We start from the raw sequence: 21902 nt of genomic DNA on the forward strand, positions 1-21902 counted from the left end.
GTGGACGCACTTATGTCTTTGGCTCATTCTTTGACTATTGAGTCGATGTAACAAGTAAATTGCCTTCACTTTGAGATTCCAAAACTCTAATGCATGGTGGTGGTAGTATCATGATGTGTGATTGCTTTTACCTCACCAGAGCTAAAGTCCCTGCAGGACAAAACTTATTAAAGGATGTTAAGGACTTCCTGGCAGTAGATACTAGGGGGAAATTCTGCATTAATAATTATTGCAAGGTTTGGGGGAATGCATACCACCAAATATTTATTTATAAAAATCAAGCCTATTTAAATAGGCTATTTGGACACACAACACACATTCAGTTCAACAACTGTACAACTAAACTGGATCATTTTACTAATATAACAACTTTGATGGGCATAGACAATGTTTATTATAAAGATAAAGTAGTAATTTCCCCACAATCATCTGTTTTTGGCTTCAGCAGCATCATGAATTACTTTATCATCCTGAGATAAACTCAACTTTTATTGCTATTTTTATTTCTCCAGTGCTACAAATGCCAAAAGAGCCAAAATTCTTATCCAACAGAACAACTCTTAAAGCTGCAGGCAGAAATACAGCAAAGTATATTCAAGTGTTAGAGCGGCCCAAAGTGCAGCAATAAATCAAAGTAAGAATCTCAGAGTTCTGCAATCCTGCTAGAGATACAACCTTAAAGAGCAAAAGGCGATTCTAAGTGTTTGCTCAGAGAAACTGAATCCAAGTAGACGCCACATTTTTTAGATTTTTATTGGACGTTTTGATCAAACGTGTTTGTTTTCCTTCCACTTTAAAGATATGCACATTTTTAATATGTTACATAAAAGTCATGTAAGGTACATAAAAGTTGGCTGCGTCAATGAAAAATAATCCTCACTGTACGGTTTCATACTTTCCAAGCAGGCGTAATTAAATGCTTTTTTACAAATCTGTTAAAAAGCCATGATTTTGTTTTTACAGTCGTTTATCTGAATGCCTGAACACAAAAGAAAATCCTTCTAAGAGCCAAAGGTTTACACCATAACTGGCAGAGTTCACAGACAAACATCAGATTTTTTTTTTTCACAAACTTGCATGAAAAAGGTAAACATGTTGCTACATCGATGCTGCTATATTTAACAGTAAAAATGTGTGGAAATATAAGGGGGAAAGGGGGAGACGGGCTGCAGGTGTTCCAAATCCCACATGTTGATAAGGCCTCTCCAGTTCCCCAGTCCCTTTGGTAAACATGCATAAAGTGTTTCAAGGATATCTGTTATTTGCACAGCAGGTTATTTCAGTTTGAAGCCACTGCTTGTGATTATGTATTATAGTGAGACGGATGCTTTATGTAGAAGCTGAGAAATGCAAAGGCAGTTGGAACAGGTAGAATCTAAAAAACATCACCTAATTAGCACGACATCAAATACGATACATTTATTTGCTGATTTTAAATTAACCTTTATTTTGAAAAGAAAAACACATTTGATGGAACATTTAGCCAGATTAGTTTTGTGGCTATGTCAATTGGGGTAGAAGAAATAAAACAATAGATAATTTATTTTAGAGGCACTGAAATGGGTTATCTAAGCCAACATGTCTAACTTGATTAAATGTTGCTGAAAATTAAACATTGGAGCCTGAAAATCTTAATTCTTGCAACTCTTTTTACATTTTTTAGGGGTATATGGTTGAACATTTTATTCAATTCTATTAAAAGAAAATAAACTTCTCCAACATTCCCTTCCTACAGATTTACTTTTGTTTAATTTGATCAAAGCGTAAAGCAGCCTAAACTGTTTTGGACTTGTCAAAAAGTGCCTCAGCTTTCCCACGCCATGTAAACCTGCACAGATAAAATCACCACAACCACTAAAGGTTTTAGCAGCCTTCCAGTGAAAACATCACATGATCTCTTATTATCATCAGATTTATTTACTTAGACTGTAACAACTGAATGCTGGACTTCAGTTTCCCTAATTTGTTGATTTATCTAATATCTATTTAGCTAATTAGGGGGGATTCATACAGCATCGAAAAATCATTGGGGAAATTATGAGAAATAAGCTTATTAAAGAAAATAGATTATTAAAAAGTAACATTATCTGTCATGACTCAGCAGAAAACTGTGAACCCCACCCCACTGATTTGAAGTTTATGTTAAAATTTAATCCAATGACGTATCAGATGCGACACATATATAACAGATATGCAAAGATTTGATATTTAACAAAACTTTCCTTCATTTTTATCCACATCTAGACCTATCAAACAAAATCCATTTCAACATTTCAAAACGCAATCATACAAGGAAAGATAGAAAAGAATGTCAAACAGCTTAAAAGTACTAAATAGGACAATAATGCTGACATAAAAAATAAAAACAACTTTTAGATTCTGCCAAAAACAACTGATGGATATTTTTCCCTGTCACTCCACTGACCATTTCCTTTAAACCATTCATCTTTAAAGCAGAGACAAATGTAAAAATGTATTTGCCATTGAGTGAAATAAAAGCCAACTCTCTAAAGTTAAAGCTCAGAGATGAAAAAGTGCGTGACCTCTACATGTCGCAGGGGTGAGTTAGAAAACTTTTGGCGCCATTTTTCCTGAATACAAGCCAAGAACAACATATTTCTGTCTTGTTTTTATACAACTACAAACCTTAGAGCGTAGGCGTGACTTTCTGAAGGAATGGTGGGGAGATGTCTCCTTTAATAATTTCAATACATACACTGGAAAAAATGAAATTTAAATAAGTCATTTCTTCTTAAAATAAGCGCATTTTTTCTTGAATTAAGGATTTAAGTGAGACACTTTGCCAATGGAACAAGACAATTTACACTTAAAATAAGAAAAAACAATTGCATCGTCTTATTTCAAGTGCATTTTATCTAGAAACCTTATTTTAAAAGTAAAAATACTAATTCCATTGGCAAATCATCTTATTTACCTGCTCAAATTAAGGGTAAATACTCTTAATTTAAGACATTTTTACTCGTTTTGAGATCATTTTTGCTGTGTAGACTTTGGCTCTCGACAATATGAGGGACGATTTCTAAATTAGAGTTTGCTGCTTTTAAAGAAAGATAATCACATCTATCAATCAATTCCCATTTTTCTGGATGGATTGATGGATGGATAAATTAAACTGAAATTGATACATACTAGAGAGGCATTACTGTCTAACCACCCATAGATATACATATCAGTGTACTTTGGTTCTCTTGTGTTCTCAACAATAGGAAAGCATTCATTTAATATACGTTTGAGCTCAATTTCGGAAAATACAGACCCTATTAAAAGTGTTTGTGTGGAGTAGCTGTAGGTCCATCAGCCCCCACCCTTAGAGCGTCCCCACCAGCTTTCATCACAAAGTTACACCCTTGCCTTAGAGTACAAAAGGAATGCACACATAAGTAGAGTGGGCTTGTTTAAAAGGGGCAACTTTATCATCCATCCATCCATCCATCCGACACACTAATCCCAAGTGGGGTCGCGAGGGTTGCTGGTGCCTATCTCCAGCAGTCAATGGGCGAGAGGCGGGGTACACCTTGGACAGGTCGCCAGTCCATCGCAGAGACAAACAGGACAAACAACTAGTGTTGCACCGATACCGATACCAGTATCGGACGGGGCCGATCGGATACTGCCCTAAAATGGTGGTATCGGTATCGGCGAGTACCAACAAATAGGGCACAGATACCATTTTGAGAGCCATATGTTTATTCAACTATTGTCACCCACTCCTGGTAGGCAAGAAAACCTTTTTCTTTTTATTATCCAGTAAAACTTTTAAAAAGTTCTACTGGATTCACTTCGTATTAGATTTTTTCCTGCTTCACAAAGGTAGGCAGCAGCTTGACAAAGCCATGATGGCAATTATTTTACATTATTATGGTATCGGTATCGGCCGATACTGCACAGCCAGGTATCGGGTATCGGGGCCAAAAAATGGCATTGGCGCAACACTACAAACAACCATTCACACACACACTCACACCTAAGGACAATTTAGACAAGTCAGTTAACCTCACAGTCATGTTTTTGGACTGTGGGAGGAAGCCGGAGTACCCGGTGAGAACCCACGCATGCTCAGGGAGAACATGCAAACTCCATGCAGAAAGAATCTTAATTCTCTAGCACTCAGATATAAAGTAAAATGCTTTAACAGCGTCTGTTTTGAATATAATTTGTCTTTTTTTAATGAAGGAAAGTGTCATCAACATATTTTCTTTTGCTTTTGTACTTAACTTTAAAGTTATCTAACTGATTTTTACAGAATATTTTTATTTTCCCTTTTTTCCCAGCTTTTTATCATCATTACACTGTCACAAGTAAGGAGCAACGAGTCAGAGTGGCAGTCTGTGGGAGTGGGGCTTGAACTCAGACCCTCAGGATTCCTAGCTCCATGCCCTAACCACTCCCCTCATGACCATATGTATACCGGTAATTTAAAACAGCCTGGTGATGACTGTAGCTTTGCATAAGATGCCTACAAAAATATGGATGTACCTATATGTAGAAGTAGGACATGGACTTAATCAGAGCACATGTCACATGTGTTCCCTGAAGCTGAATGAGCATCATCATTATTCTGGACTTTAAAGGTTTCAGGGAAACATCTGGCTTTGTTCATTTGCTGTGAGAGCAATGCGTTCCAGCAGTCATGTACATATCTACTCATGTCATGTCACACCAAGCGAAAAAATAAAAGAAAGTCCTGCAAAGCACGACACACAGCACGCTTACATCATGTCTTTACACTCAGGGTCGTTTTTCTAGCTATGTACAAAGCGGTCCAGGTCATGTCAGCTCACTCCAGGCTGATGGACGGATCCCTGTGTAGGTAAAACGTGTGCTGGCTCCACTTGGAGGAGTATGACCGTTAGGTTTTCCCTCTACTCTGGTTCTTCCCATCTCTCCTTTAGACACCCTGCTCCCGCCGGACCGTCCGGACATACTGCTCCTCAAGATCCTCCTCTTGAGGCAACGACAGCAGGTGAAGGTGGCAAGCATGCTCAGGCGGAAGCGCTTGTTCATGAAGCAGTAGATGATAGGGTTGACACAGGCCGAGGTGTAGGACAGCAGGTGGATAAACGAGATGGGAGCCCCTGTCAGGCGGTGGGCCGAGCGCCGGTCGAACGCCTGCCACGCGTTGACCACAAAGATGGGAGTCCAGCAGAGGAAGAAGAGAAAGACGATGACCAGGAGCATGCGGATCACTCGCTTTTTGGCCATCAGGTTGGATGTAGAGCTGCTGCTGCCGCACACCCGCCCCACCACCGGCTTGCCGCTCGCCTCGGCAGAGCTGCCCGTATTCGGCGTTAAACTCTTCTTTTTAGACGGCTGTACGTAGCAGCCGTCGCTCTCTCCTGGTTTGATGCTGCCGGTGCTGGATTGTCGTTCTAGTATAGAGGAGAATATGAAGACGATTTTGTTCATAAACATCCAAAAACGAAAAAAGAAATAAAACAGTAATGTCTCAATGGTTTAATCTACAGCTATGCAATTGTTCGCTCTAAAATTATTTACATTTTTGCACTTTCACAAACAACTACAGGTGCTTGGCTCCAGGTACTTAGAGATACATTTCCATACAGAAAGCCTATTTTTTTATCTTTAGGTAACACAGAACACATGTTAGATTAAATAATACCACTTATTCTTAAGCGATAGTTTCAAGATGTTACTTTATTGTATCTCTTATTCTATATTCGTTGGTTGTGCTGTTCTTTTTACATCTCTTATCGTTGTCTCCCTTTTATCTCCTCTTTCATTCATCTTTTCTCCTTTTTACTGTTTTTCTTTCCTTGTTCTACTTACATTCCAGTGTCCATATAATCTGTAAAGCTCCCTGCATGAATTAAAATAAACATATTTATATGCATAACTCAAGCGGAACCCTATGGCGATAGCCGTACTGCTCCACATGTGAAAGTAAAATCTGTTGGACTCTTATTGGCATCAAGACAATTATTCTTATTGCCACATCCCCAGATAGGACACTGTTAAAAAATAAATACATAAATAAATAAAATTATCTAGATTTACATGAGATCTTCCTGATAATACAGTATTATTTTTGTTTATTTACTGACAATCAGAATACTATCAATTTAAATAATCAAATCATTTTTTTTGCCATTACAATGAGGAAAATAAGTATTTGAACCCTGCTATTTTGCAAGTTCTCCCACTTAGAAATCATGCAGGGGTCAGAAATCTACTGTGAGAGACATAATCTAGAAAATAAATCCAGAAATCCCAATATATGATTTTTTTAAAAACTATTTATTTAGTAATCTACATTGATTGCAGCATAATTAATCAAAATCAACATGCTGCGATGCATTAGAAGCATATTGCTAAATAAAATAATGCAATCTCTGCAGTGTATCTGTGTTTCATTGGTCTTTCTCTTGAATAAAAGCAACTAGTATCTAAATGATTGTTGCAGTGATGTTTAGTTTTCATACCCCGGCTAGCTCTCCTGTTGGAGAGCTCGAACTTGATTCCCCTGTAGAGCTCTAAAGAGATCAGTCCGTAGGCCGTCATCATGACGATACCAGGAATCAGGAAGAGAATCAGCAGCAGGGATACATACCTATAACCACCAAATGTAACACGCATTAACCACCGCACAGAAGACATGCAATTAATGAAGCCAACGCTTCACTACTTGGTATTTAAATCCAATATGAATGTTTCCCTTGGTACGGCTCTCCTTCTGCTGCCCTCACCCACCACTACAGTGCCGTTTAGAAAGACTTCATTTAGTCAGACTTCCTAATTTGAGCTCAGTTTGACTGAAGGCAAGCAAAAGCTGATAAATAATAATTTAGTTTAAAAAAGATAGAATTGGTGCACCCCCTTCTAATACCACCCTGGGCAACTGCCTGTATGCTTCCATTAAAATCCGCTCGTCTATATTTTTATGGTGTTGTCGTTAATCGAATAAACCAAGCAGATCTGCAGTATTTTAGATTGTGTTTTTCTCTCTATTTAAAGTTATTTTTGTGTTCCTGGATTTTCCCCGGTGTATTTCTCACAGTTTGTTCACTAGAATGAAAAACAAATCAATGGAAAACACCATCTTAGACTAGCTGCTTCCTGCCACCACGTCTCAGAGCATTTTAACTATAAAGCTTCCCATCATTATTTTATTTTTTTAATCTCACCAGGACTGCTGGATGATTTCATTGGGCCAAACCAGTCTGCACATGTGTCCGGTGCTGTTGTTGAGGCGGGTGAAGGGCTTCAGGGTGCTGGAGATGGGGTAGGGTAACATCAGGATAAAGGACACCACCCAGGTGGCAGTGATGACCTTGATGGCATGGGATTTCGTCTGCCACGCCCTGGATGTGAGCGGGTTGCAAATGGCACTGTAGCGCTCCAGGGAGATGGCCACCAGGTTGAAGGTGGAAACACTCACTGAGACGCCTGCAGAGAAGAAAGGAGAAAACCCTTTAGGGCTATAAAGCAATGCACTCTTTCAGTTACTAGTGTTCTAGATCAAACGCCTAAAATACGACAACACTAAATGTTATAGAATTTGAAAAACAAAGTGATTTCTAGTATTAAGGATGAAGCAATAGAAACATTTCTAAAAGCTTTGGTCTTTACCCCTGAAATGAAGAAAAACCTGCAGGAACACAATAATATCTTTCTACCCTGACTATGTATTTAGAGCACATTAAATGCATCCAAATTAGTATTTATAATTATGTCTTATGTCTTTGTGAAGACGAATAACAATTTCAAAATATTTGAATCTTGAATCACAGATAGTAAAACCAATTTGAATTTAACCAAGCATCAAAACCAATTAAATCACAAATGTTAAAGCGGCTTTTGAAAAGTTTATATTCATTTGTTTGATTAGATTGAAATAGTAATGGATTATTTTTCTTTTAGGTGCAATAACAGAATTTCTGGAAAGCTGCAGATTGCAATATAATTATTGAATCCGGTGGGGAATAACTTACATTTGACACACTCCTTTTTAATTTTGTGTCTTCACACCTTACTAACCACTCAGTAATTTAAAACATATCTGTTGCCTAATTCTATAAATGAGTGGGGTTTTAAAGCAGCAAAAGTCCATCTAATAAGCCAAATATATAGTTATAATATAGGAAATAAATGTTATTGCGTCCAAATGTCATCTACAGCTGCAATGCAATGATAATTTATATGTAATATAAGATGAAGCTCTACATCTTAAATGATTTATACATAAACAGGTGCTTTATGATCTTAAAAGTCCTAAGTTATAGTGTTCACCACCTTTTGAATCTGTCTTTAGAACATATTGTCGTGAAAGAAAACAGAGAAAAAGTCACTTAATCAGTGAAAAGTAAATTGAGTATTCGCATAAAAATGAATCTTTTTTTTTTTTTTTCAAAAAAAATGTGTTTCCCACCCAAAAAAAAGTTAAGACTTCTGCCTAAATTTTGGTTTCTACCAAACATTTTCCAAGTTCTTGAGTCAAGGACTGTAACTTCTGGAGAAAAAAAGTCAGATGTAATAACAGATGAGCCTAAAACCTAATGACTTTTAAACCCTGAGGTTTTAGACTTATCTGTTATTATATCTGACATTATTGTAGAACTTACAGTGTTTTTGTTTTTCAGAAAACAAAGGTTTCACTAAATGCTCAACTTTTACAATCCCTTTCTGGTTATACAGGCCTTTATATGAAAAATAAGAAGCATTGCCTGTAGGTCCAGTGGTATTTAAAGACTTGTTTTAGCATTTTGCAATCTGCTTACAGCCTCCACTAGAATGGCTAAACCAGAATTTGAGTTCCCTTGATTTTTTCTAAACAAATAAGCTGCTATAGTTTTCTTTTTAAATGCTTCAGACAATGTCACATTTAGTCCTCAATAAAACAATCAGGATTACACAAATAAATTGCTAAGGTATAAATGGGCAAAATTTGCTCAATTATTAAATTAGTTTATTTTCCTTACGTGTGTTGATTTGATACTCATAAGTTTAAAAATGATCTTTTTGAGGTGAGAATTAACTTTAACATGTTCTAGTTTATTGCTGACCAGAAAGTTTTGCTTGTAAATATACTTTTGTGGTAAATTCTTCCTACTACTTTTTCTTTTTGTTTCATTAAAAAAATACACTCAACAAAAATATAAAACTTTTGGTTTTGCTCCAGTTTTTTATAAGATGAACTCAAAAATGTAAAACTTTTTCCACATACACATATTAACCATTTCCCTCAAATATTGCTGACAAACCAGCCTAAATCAGTGATAGTGAGCTATTCTCCTTTGCTGAGATAATCCATCCCATCTCACAAGTGTTCCATATCAAGATGCTGATTAGACACGATGATTAGTGCACAGGTGTGCCTTAGACTGCCCACAATAAAAGGTCACTCAGAAAACCAGTCAGTATCTGTTGTGACCACCATTTACCTCACACAGAGTAACACATCTTTTTCACATAGAGTTGCTCAGGTTGTTAATTTTGACCAATGTAATGTTGGTCCACTCCTCCTTAATGGCTGTGTGAAGTTGCTGCATATTGGCAGGAACTGGTGCACGCTGTCATATACGCTGAGAGCATCCCAAACATCCCAAACATGCTCAATGGGTGACATGTCCAGTTAGTATGCTGGCAATGCAAGAACTGGGATGTTTTCAGCTTCCAAGAATTGTGTACAGATCCTTGCAACATGGAGCTGTGCATTATGCTGCTGCAACATGAGGTGATTTTCTTGGATGTGTGGCATAAAAATGGACCTCAGGATCTCGTCACGGTATCTCTGTGCATTCCGATTCCACCAATAAAATGCACCTGTGTTCTTGGTCCATAACAGATGCCTGCACATACCATAACCTCACCTGCGCCGGTCGATCCACAATATTGACATTAGAAAACTGCTCACCAACACGACGCCACACATGCTGTCTGCCAGCCACCCTGAACATTGTAAACCAGGATTCGTCCATGCATGCAGATGAGCTTCTCTGATACGGTTTCTGACAGTGTGAGCAGAAATTCTTTGGTTATATAGGCCAATTGTTTCAGCAGCCGTCTGAGTGGCTGGTCTCACACGATCTTGGAGGTGAACGTGCTGGAAGTGGAGGACCTGGGCTGCTGTGGTTACACGCGGTTATGAGGCTGGTTGGATCTACTTCCAGATTCTCTGAAACACCTTTGGAGATGGCTTACGGTAGAGAAATAAACATTCAATAAACGAGCAACAGCTCTGGTTGACATTCCTGCCGTTAACATGCCAATTGCTCCCTCATATCTTAAGGCATTTGTGGCATTGTGCTGCGTGATAAAACTGCACCTTTCAGAGTGGCCTTTTATTATGGGCAGTCTAAGGCACACCTGTGCACTAATCATGGTCTCTAATCAGCATCTTGATATGGAACACCTGTGAGGTGGGATGGATTATCTCAGCAAAGGAGAATTGATCACTATCACAGATTTAGGCTGGTTTGTGAACAATATTTGAAGGAAATGGTTATATTGTGTATGTGGAAAAAGTTTTAAATCTTTGAGTTGATCTCATAAAAAATGGGAGATATTTTTGATACAAGCTAACATTTATTCAGTGCTAGGCTAACAGTCTACAGTTCTGTACCTTAACAATCCATTAAAAAGACAAAAATAGTGGTATTAATCTTATTTTATTTAGTTTATTCCTTGTTTATTTCATAGATTCTCTCTCCACATGTTAAACTGTTAAATCTAGATGGATGTTTAGTCCGATTTAACTGCTGAGCTGAGCAACAGCAGAGCAGACCATCCTGGGTGTGATCAGTGTGAACACCATCCTTAACAATAACAAGACAATCTATAAATACACTTCAAATTACAGCTGGGCACAACCTGCAAGAGTGACACATGGGTAGATAAAAACATGGACAAATGATTTAGCAATCCCCAAAGACATCCCTCTAATCTCCATGTACTGCTAAATAGAGCGACAGGAAGTGAGGAGGGAAATTAAAATCACATTTCCGTGTGTTTCTGTAATTGGATGAAAATGAAATATCTGTATTCAATGCATCATCTGTAATGACTCCACCTTGTTAGAAAGATCCCCACAGAGGTTTTCTGCAAGGTACGGCAAGACGTAATCCAGGTCATTTATCAGAATCATGGGCAAATTAAAGTCAAGGAAGAGGTTCACATCCCTGAATGCACTGAATCATCTCTGTTTAGTCTGTCTCTGTAGGAAACGTCAAAACCAAGAATCAAAATAGATTGAAACTGCCATGCAGGGCCCTGGAAGATTTTCAAACGCCGCGGAAATTTTCCATAATTGTTCCCGTTACAATTCCAAACTTCAAAGTATTTTGCTTCGATTTTGCTATTCTTTTAAATATAAAGCATATATATATATATATATATATATATATATATATATATATATATATATATATATATATATATATATATATATATATAGCCTTTCTTTGACAAACACAATATGGTGCCTAACTGTGAAACTAGATGAACACACAGTAAAAAATGTAAATCTATGGAAGCCAATCTTTCTAAAATAAGTGCAAAAGTGAGACACTTTTCCAATAAAATAAGACTATTTACATTTAAAAGAAGGAAAAAAATAACTGCAATCTCTTATTTCAAGTGCATAATATTAAATTATCTTATTTTATTCCATAGGGAGATAATATTATTTAACTACTGAAATTAAGGGTTAATACACTTATTATAAGACATTTTTAGACAGTTTTTGCAGCACATTCTATGTGGGTTTCCATTTTTTTTCCCACTACAGAAAAAAAACTGCATTGTAATTAAACATCCCTCCTTTAATACCTGCAAATAAATCCACAGCTTCAGAAAATACCTAACCGAGGAAGAAGATATGCATCAGTGAAAACAAACAAAAAAAAGCCTGCAAAGTGTCCATTAATGTAGAAAAAAGTCAGACAAGAAGCCAAAATATGAAGAAGAAAGCTAACAATGCATATCAGCATAAAGTTATACCAGGTTGGTTTTAAAAAGCATTTTGCTGATCTGACATGACAGACATAAAATAAACATCTGTCTACACAACACTGCTGATTTTAACCGTTTATCCTGATTGAAATGATGAAGCGTTATCCTCATTTCAGCTGGACTTGCTTTATTCCATGATTTAACCAAACTGAATCCAGTTTGTAGCTATGAAACAATTATTGTTTGCATGTATTTATATATATATATACATCACAAAATCCCCCCCTGGGTATTAGCTGAACTTATTTAACATGCAAACGTGATGCAGCTCGCTTAGCATAACTGATAGACACAGAGCATTGCTAGGGGTCCCAACACATTTTAAAGTGAAAAAAAAATAATAAAAAATCTCCCTCATTAGTCAATTTTTGCTGTATCCCAACTATGTCATAGAGATTATAGTAAAAAAAAAGTTAATTATTAGGTAAAAGTGTTGTGGCTGTGCAGTTACTGGTTTGGAAGGGCTCTCTGTCACTATCTGCATGTGTTTAATTTAGCTTTCAAACAATACAAAGATAATCAAATATTTTTCAGACACAGCAGAGTTGCCAGACTTATTGGAATGACTAACGCATAGAGGAGAGTAGATGGTAATCTGCTGCACATACACCGCCGGCACTCTCCCAGCAGACCTGGAAGCTTTATCATAACAGCAAATATGCCTCAGCTGTGTCTGCACCTGTCAGACAATGTGTAGCACTGAAAAGAAAAATAAGGTAGAATCTGACTGGGGAATGGCATCTCTTTCCAGCTAATGGAGTCGAGTGGATCTAATGCGGACTGCCAAAACGAAAAGGAACGGTCCAAGACAAACAACCTGCATTTTCCAATGAATGAGTTCCTATGTGGTATGCAACCAGAAAGCGTATCTATCAGGACTTAACACGGAACAATGTAAGAGCGTGAAGCAACAAAAGCAATCTAAGCGATTTGAGCTGCAACACATAAAATCAGTGCTAGCGGATTTATATATGTCTTGATTGCATTTCTAAACCCAACTAAATCCTTACACCACATTTTGACAGAGATGTTTATAGCAGAGCTCTTATCAAAGTGAGTCATTTCTCTTTGGTTTTGATCAAGATAGTTACATACCAGCTGCAGGACTGTGAGAAAGCAAATCTCTGCTTGCTTTTTATTCCCACAATGAAATGCTTTAGGCCATCAAAATAATTTCATAGCAGATAACCTCAGTAAAAACATAAATTACATAAGAATTAATACATGAGATGTACCAAACAATTGAGCTCTATGTAAATAATCATTGTCATCCATGGATGGTTCTAGACAGGGGCTAACAAGGGCCCACAGGGGCCAGCGCCCCTTTACAAGTGGTCCTGGCCCCCTGTTATAGTCTTTCTACTGAAAACCCACACACAACATACATTTGAATATAAGTGCACTGCAAAAATGATCTAAAAAGGAGTAAGAATGTCTTAAATTAAGCGTATTCACCCTTAATAAGAGCTGATAAATAAGGTAATATGTCAATGGAATTAGTATTTTTACTCTTAAAACAAGATAATTAGATAATATGCACTTGAAATAAGACATTGCAGTTGATTTTTCTTACTTTAAATGTAAATTGTATTGTTCCATTGGCAAGTTGTCCCATTTTTCTCCTCAATTCAAGAAAAAAACATTTATTTTTAGATTTAAATGTAGGTCAAATTTTCTTGAAGAAAGTGTTTTTCCCTTGTTTCAAGCTGCAGATAGAATAAAATAATTGAAGTTTAAAAGAAGAAAAACATCTCTATTATCTTATTTCAAGTGCTTAATATCTAATTAAAATATTTTGAGAGCAGAAATAGTCATTCCATTGGTAGGTCACCTTATTTACCTGTTAAAATGAAGAGTGACAGCCCTTATTCAAGAATAGTTTTACGTTTTAAGATCACTTATTGAAGTATAACTATGAATCAATTTCTTACAGAGGAGAATGCTACTGATTTGCTGCCTGGACCAATTAAAAATTTTGCCAAGACAATTTACTTAAACACTGATGTAGAATTCAGAGCTCGCTTCAAGAAAGGATCAGAGATTTTATCTGTTAGATCAGAAGTGTGCAGCCTTGACTTTGAAAATGAAAAGAAAAACCTGCATCCGCTGGTAAATCCTGATTATATTGAACCTTAAGAGCCCCTATATACTAAAGGGAAAAGTCCAAATTTAAGGTCCTGCAGGTCTCTTCTTTAGATTACGATTCATTTTTATAATTTAGAAATAAATCCAATACCCTGAGAAAATATTCTGTTAAATGGTAAAACTACCGTACAGTAAAACTTTTTGAAATGTGAACATCCTGTTAGATCTGGTGTAAAACTAGCAAAGCAAACACGGAGGCGGTAGTTTCATGGTCTTGGGTAGTATTGCTGCTTCAGGAATGTACAAAAAAATCAGTTTTTGACCTCAAATGCTTCAAAAACGATCTAGAAATAAGTAAAAATTCTTCAAATTAAGACTATTTACCCTTAATTTAAGCAGGTAAATAAGATGATTTGCCAATGTAATTAGATGCATTACTCTTAAAATAAGATAATTAGATAATATGCACCTAAAAATAAGACAGTGCACTTGTTTTTTTCTAATATTAATTGGAAATTTTCTTGTTCCGTTGGCAAGGTGTCTCCCTTACCTTCTCAGTTCAAGAAAGGTGCACCTATTTTAAGAAAGGACTTTAGACTTTAGATTTAAATTTTTTTGCAGTGAACAGCTGGACAATGAACAAGAGCATAACAGAAAGTTAATCTCTGAATATATCAGAAGAAAAAAATAAAAGAAGGTTTTTCCAGGGGCCTAGTCAAAACCTGGACTGGAATTCAATGAAGATATGTCGTTGAAAACCCTCAAGCAGGGCTAAATCAATATTTAAAAGTGCAAATAAATATAATAGGAGATACTGTATGGTTTTTAAAATTGTCCAAAATCACAACAATCAAATCTTTTACTAAAGCTGATTTATAACCCTTTAGCCTGTTTTTGCTCAAATCTAGGGTTCAGGGTTTCAACGAGCCTGCTACGAAAAAATTATACACTTTTATGGACAGCACAGTATCCTCCAACATGGCTGAGCTTGGTTGAAAAGTTTGCATTTATGTTGTCCTGAAGGCTGAAATGTGGGGCACCTAACGATGGCGAACGTTGCGTCTGTGGTGTTTGTCTGTCACAGAGGCTACACTGATTATATTTGACGTGTCCCTGTTGACTCATTGAGGCCGCTCGGATTACGTTCTTTACCCCACATCATGTTATTTTCAGATGCAGCGTTTGGAAGACCGCCTCTGAATCCCGCCTTGATGATGGAGAAGGGAGCTGGCGTCTGTTATGATCACGGCTTCAAAGCGCTCAGTCACGTCAGAAACGATTAGAGTAGCAACTTCCATTTGCTATTGACTAGGAAGGTAACTTATGTCTGTTTTACAGCATCTTCAAACATATGGCTTCAGCTAATTAGATCTTTTTTTGGAAACGTAGCAGGCCCACTTTTTCTACCTGAGCTGATTATCCCGCTGCCGGTTCTTCATGCCGTTCAATAATTTTCATCTTTTCTCCTAACGATCATGAAGCTTGACCCGAATTAAGAAAAAAAAAATCAGTGCAGCCGGGAAACATAAATTTATCTTCTCTAAATAAAACTTTGACCTGTGTGGAGTTATTACTGCTTAGGCTCATTAAACCAAAATAAGTATTTGGAGATGCAGTGAAATTAACCTTCCAAAAGGACCTCAGATGACTTCATTATGATGAGCTATTACCAACGCAATAGCAAACTATAACTCATCACTCAGACATTGACCCTGATCAACCAAGATTCTAAATGAGAAGAGCTGAATTGATTTAGCGAATGTTTTACGATTTAAATGAAGATTTTGCAGCTTGGAGGAAGAAGGTGAAGTGGTAACGGTGTGAGCATGACCCTGTCATGGGACTGATGAACAGCCTCAAAGCAAGGCTGCTTGAATTTGGTTTTTAGGAGCTTAATTGGCTTGGATGCCATAGAGCACCATGAGAATGCATTCATAGAAAACATTGCAAGCTCTGGGAGCATTTCTGAAGGCGTTAAGACCAGTCAGCTGCAAAGGATGGGCCACCTTCATTTTAAATCCTTGTTATTAAGAAAAATCATATACTAAGGATACAAGGTCTAGGTCAGCCTTTACAGAGAGATTGGGAAGCTGCTGACATTGACTGAGGATGTTGTTGGAAGTTGGACGGATCTCCTTAACTCAGCCATTATGTCTATCCTAGTGGAAACGGAGACTGGGTACTCTGTGTTGTTCTTTTTGAGGCAAAATCACCAAGGTGATTACAGAAAACTTCACGGTTGTCATCTTAGAGGGTGGATGAGATTCACCCTGAGAACCTGGGGGGTATTTCTTCTACATAAGATCACACTTCTTAGCCTCACCGGGATGGACTATGCCAAGGTGCTGGAGAGGAGAGTCTGGTTGATTACTGAACCTCAGCTTTAGGAGAAGCAGTGTGGTTTTCGTCCCTTCCATGAAAGACATCCTGCCAGGTGTTAATGGGTTCATGTGAGTTTGACCACATATGCTTTATGCAGGAGAAGAGGAGATTGATCCACATTGGCAGCATTAGGTCATACCAGTTCCAGATGGACTCTGGCGAGGCCTCCCTCTCTAACTGGTCCTGTTCAGGATCTTTATAGACAGGATTTCTAGGTGCAGCCAGGGGCTGGACGGGGGTCTGGCTTTGGGACCAGGGGATTCTGCCTCAGCTTTTTTAGGAGGACATGATTCTCCTTGCTTCCTCATGCCAAGTCCTCCAGCATACGCCAGGAGGATGATAATCTCCTCCGTGTTAATGGTTAGAGGGGGTCTTCCCCAGTTCAGGTTGAAGGGGAGTTCCTGTTTCAAGTGGAGGAGTTCAAGTACCTCAGGATCATGTTCTGAAGTCAGGAAAGAATGGAGCGGGATATTGATTTTTGGATTGCTGCAGCTGTTCAGCTACTCTCTTGTGGCAAAGTCAGCTGCGCCTAAAGGTAAAGCTCTGGATAAACCGGTCAGTCCGTGTTGCTATCATTACCTACAAACAAACATGAAAGAGGCTGAAATCATTGTCCTCAACAGAGTGGCAGGGGACTCCCTTAGAGATGGGGTAAAGAGTTTGTTCATTCAGGAGAGGCTTAAAGTAGAGGAGTCAGCTGAGGTGGGACATCTGTTTCAGACGCCCCATTGGCACCTTTATGAGGACGTGTTCCAGGCATGTTCCATCAGGAGGAGGCTCGGGGGACAACCTTGGACATGTTGGAGGGACGATGTCTCTTGGCTGCCCTGGGAAGACCTTGGACTTCCCCCAGAGGAGCTATAGAAGCTGTCTGGGGATAAAGAAGTCTTGCATCTGGGATGAGACTGCTGCCCCAGCATCATGGTACTGTACTGTAATGTAATTTGTAATGTAATCTTTTGCCGCTGTCTTGACCAGGACTCCCTTGAAAAAGAGATTGTTAATCTCAATGGGACTTTTCCTGGTTAAATAAAGGAATAATAATAATGGTCCCGGATAAAAACTGAGAAAAAGAGAAGTACGTCATGTCTTTTGAGTCTGTGTGTTACGTCAGACGATGTTACATGACAAGTCCACATTAGCCCACATTTTGAAAAAGTTTTTCCCTTTTTAAACTTTGCATATTTATTCAGCTGGCTCCTTATTATTCAGTTTGATTTTGTTTATTATTTCATTTAATTCCTGGTATACAGAATTACAATTAATATATTTTTATCATTATAATTTTATGGAGAACTGAAGTGAGAGTGAACACCACGGCGGGATCCAAGCCACTGTCTAAAGGGCTTCAGAAGGAAGAACGCTTCAACTGAAGAGCCTGATGAGGGATTTATAGAATGATTAGGATGAAATAAGCCATTTCACTGTGTGAAACAAATGTAGAAGACTTTAAAACAACTGCCAACAAGCCCAGATCTGCAACTTCACCCCAACAGCAGAGTAAAAGATGCTTGACAAAGTTTTTAAAACCTTATGGGAACTGCAGCAGGCTACTGCTGATAATAAAAAAGTGCTTGTCTGTAAAATGAGGGGAAAAAATTCACTTGACCTGCATGTGAGGTGGTAGAGGAGGACAAACTCCCTAACAAAACCCCAAGTTAGTCAGGAGAGATTTTGCCAGAGAGACCAGGACTTCTGGTATATTCTTCTTCCAATAGATGAGTGTAAAGCGCTTTTATTTAAACGTAAGAGGAAATGATCCAGCAGGATTAGATAGTGCTATATGAGCATTTTTCTTCAGAAAAAAAGAAGGGGGTGGGGAATTTTACAAATGCATCAAACTGCCTCTAGCTCTACCCTGCCTTACATGTCTACATACCCATGAAGTACATGACCAGCTTGCAGATGCCGATGCCGAAGATGAAGTCCCTCATGAGGTTGGGGATTAGGGTGAAGGGGATGCACACCAGGGACACCATAAGGTCGCTCAATGCCAGGGACAGCAGGAACAGGTTGGTGACGGTCCTCATGCGCCGGTTCCTCAACAGGACAGCGATGATGAGGGTGTTGCCCACAACGCTGAGGAGGAAGATGAGGCTGTACAGGATGATCCGGACAGTCTGGTTGATGTCTGAGAAAGAGACGCTTGTTAACATCTTTAATCATCTTTAGACAAGTTGGATCTACAAGGTTTGGCTTAGAATAAAGAAAAGTTAAGTGAGCTGCGGTTCAAACCCAGAAACGTATCTACAAAACAGGAGGACAACATTTTTATATCAATTAATTCAGAATTTCACCAGAAAGTACTTTTTTTCACTCCTATATTAATTAGATCTATTACTGTTTTAATGGTTGCCTATAGCAGACACTCATTACCATCCTTCGCAAAAAAAACTTTACAATGAAAATACAATGAAAAGATTCACATTACAAAAAGAAAAACACAAAAGAAATAGAAAATTGCCACTACATGGTATTAAAAGTTTGTCTGATAAGATGCGTGTTGAGCTTAGACTAAAATGTGCCCTGGTCAGAGGTGACAACAGGACGTGGAAGTTTCCTTTGATGGTAATAAAATGACAGATAAGGATTTAAAATGTCACTATATTAATGCTTCATATGTGCATTAAAATATTACAACATCTCATAAAGATTTCTTCTTTTTCTCATTTTTTCTTGTACATAAATCCTTTAAATCAGGCATCCCCAAACTCGGTCCTCAAGGCCCGCTGTCCTGCAGGTTTTAGAGGTTTCTCTGCTTCAGCACAGCTGGTTATAATGATTGCAGTAGACCAAAAGCCTGTTAATCAGCTTTCAATTCAAATCAGCTGTGCTGGAGCAAGGAAACCTCTAAAACCTGCAGGACAGGGGGCCTTGAGGACCGAGTTTGGGGATGCCTGCTTTAAATCATCAAAATGTTTTCTTTTATAAGCAGAATTAATGCGAAAGATACATTTCAAATGATAATTTAGTTCATTATAGGTTAAAACATATCCAAACACACCCTTTTCTTGATAAGTAATTATAGTAACAAGTGTTACTGGGATCAATGGTGACACAACCAGTTTTTAGGTTTGGGGGTGGAGTCTTTTTTTTTTTTCTTTACTTGATTTGGATACAATTTCTCTGGTTATAGATAATTTACAAATAGTTTTTCTTTTAAACGAATAAAGTAATCTTATTCAGATTTATGAATAGAACAAATAATAAAAAACAAAGTATGAGAAACAGCTGTTGCCATCCAGATCCAATGATGGAGTCATTTTATTTCCCACCTAAATAGACCCTACATGTTTCTAAAAAAGCTTTTGTTACAGCCTGTGTGTGTCAAAGTCATCCACCCCCCCTTGAGCAAACATCACTCTAATATTTATATAAAAATGTGACTCATGTGCTGTGCAGCCCGCTCATGCTCCATGTGCGCATTTTATATCTCTATGCATCACTTCGGGCTGATGCCTCTCAGGTTTTTACTCGCAAAAATGTTTCCAACTGAATCTTTTTATGTCCTCTAGTTTTTTTTTTCATGTGCACAGATGTAGTTGTGCTCACTTGGCCGTGCAGAATCACCGAGCGCTGACTACATTAGCTTTTGTGCAGGACCTGAGCCGTGCGCGTAATGACGCAAGAAAAATGCCCCAAGCGCTCTCTCACCTCTTTAAAATTCAATGTTAGAGACAAGTTGCATTTCAAAAAAGTATTTTATGTTGAATATAATTCGTCAAATATTTTTAAAGCAATATTTTTTGTATATATATATATATCTATATAAAGCTTGTATTTTACCTTTAGGCTCTGGAGACTGGTCCCGCTCCCTCTCACAATCCGAAATATTCCTAATCCCGAAGTTGCACAAAATCTTGTTCAAATCCGTTGAATTGATCAGCATGTCATGGATGGTGAATGTCTCCATTTTGCTTTTCTTCTTATGTGTTTGATCTCAAGTCAAATCTGTCTGGAGCTTAGCAGCATTCATGCTCCTTTGGAAGAGAAACAGAAAGAGAGGAGGAACAAAATGCGCACATGGATGTCAAACTTTCGATATCCAATCACAAAACACGCAATGAAAACAAAAAAACAAGAAGAACTCACTGGCTGATGGGTGCGCTGCGCTCCTCTGGTGCTGACAGACAGACAGCATGTGGGTGATGTCCTTTGGAGAGCTCAGCCCGCCTATAGGACCACCAACCCCTCCTCCCTTCAAATGGCAAATCACTCCAAACCAGACAGTCAGTGAGGTGTTTGATTGCAGAATAAATGTCAGTCCTGGCCTCTATTGGAAGTGTTCCTGAGCCTTGGAGCATGCTGGTGCAGGTTGAGACATTTCTGCGGAACTAATCATTATCTATGGACGCATGTTCAGACGGTGCTGCTGGATTGTTGTTTTGAGAGAGAAAGTCAGAGGCAGTTGTTGCTGTTATGACCTGAGATGATTGACTTGATTGTCAGAGAGAAATCACTTCCAAAGAAGGGAGTGATAGGTGGTTAAAACATGGGAAGAATCCGGCTTGGTGGCCAGAAAAACAGGCTGGTTCAGGTTTTAATCTTAAAAAAAAAAAAAATCCTACAGTTGCCAAAAAAGTTATATCCTGTTTTTCTGGACAGCCTCTCGGCTAATTGTATAACTGCAGTTTTTTGTCTGTGTGTGTGTTTTAAACCCGACCTCCATGCGGCCATTTACTTTTGATGCGGCTGCTTTGATACTGTACCTTCATTTCTCCACTAAGGAACATTAAAGGCCAATTCTATTCTATTCTATTCTATTCTTTTCTATTATACTCTATCCTATTCTGTTCTATTATACTCTGTTCTGTTTTATTATATTATCTTGTGTCTTGTCTTTCTGTTTTATTCTATTCTGTTCTCTTATATACTGTTCTATTTATTCTCTTCGGTTCTATCCTATTCTATTCCATTCTATTCTGTTCGGTTCTCGTCTATTCTATTCTGTTCTATTCCATTCTATTCTATTCTGTTCTATTCCATTCTGTTCTATTCTATTCTATCCTATTCTGTTCTATTCTATTCCATTCTATTCTACTCTGTGTGATTCTATTCTGTTATTTCCTATTCTATTCCATTCTATTCTATTTTATTCTTTTCTATTTTATTCTATGGTATTGTAATCTGTTCTATCTTATTCTATTACAGTATGTTCTGTTCTGATCTGTTTTATTCTATTTAGTCTTGCACCTTGATACATTTTCTTGCACGGTGTTAAATATTTCCCACAATAACCTTAAATGTTAACTTCCGAACTTTCTCCACACCTTGAGTATCACATTTCTTTGCAAGCTTTAAGCATAACTTCTACATTTATATGACTTTCAGAGAACATTTGGGGAGCAACCCCTGGTAAATTCTAACCCCAGTCTTCCCCAAGGATGACGGCTTTTTACCAAAAAGCCTTTACGAATCTCAGAGAGCATTCTTTACGCAAAACACTT

At 37.9% G+C, this 21902-nt stretch overlaps 1 protein-coding gene across 1 annotated transcript; it reads right to left on the reverse strand.

Moving 5' to 3' along the window:
- Window positions 1-3995: 3995 nt before the first annotated feature.
- LOC107095603 (cholecystokinin receptor type A-like) lies at window positions 3996-20810 on the reverse strand. The gene is made up of 6 exons (XM_015391762.1): window positions 20548-20810; window positions 20242-20435; window positions 18335-18586; window positions 7164-7425; window positions 6462-6589; window positions 3996-5390 (listed from the first exon to the last, which is right to left on the reverse strand). Exons 2-6 carry the CDS (start codon window positions 20366-20368, stop codon window positions 4789-4791), a joined length of 1371 nt encoding a protein of 456 aa, XP_015247248.1. The 5' UTR covers window positions 20369-20435; window positions 20548-20810; the 3' UTR covers window positions 3996-4788.
- Window positions 20811-21902: the final 1092 nt, after the last annotated feature.

Source organism: Cyprinodon variegatus, unplaced genomic scaffold (genome assembly GCF_000732505.1).
Source record: "Cyprinodon variegatus isolate N-32 unplaced genomic scaffold, C_variegatus-1.0 Scaffold559, whole genome shotgun sequence".
In the NCBI taxonomy this organism is placed as follows: Eukaryota; Metazoa; Chordata; class Actinopteri; order Cyprinodontiformes; family Cyprinodontidae; genus Cyprinodon; species Cyprinodon variegatus.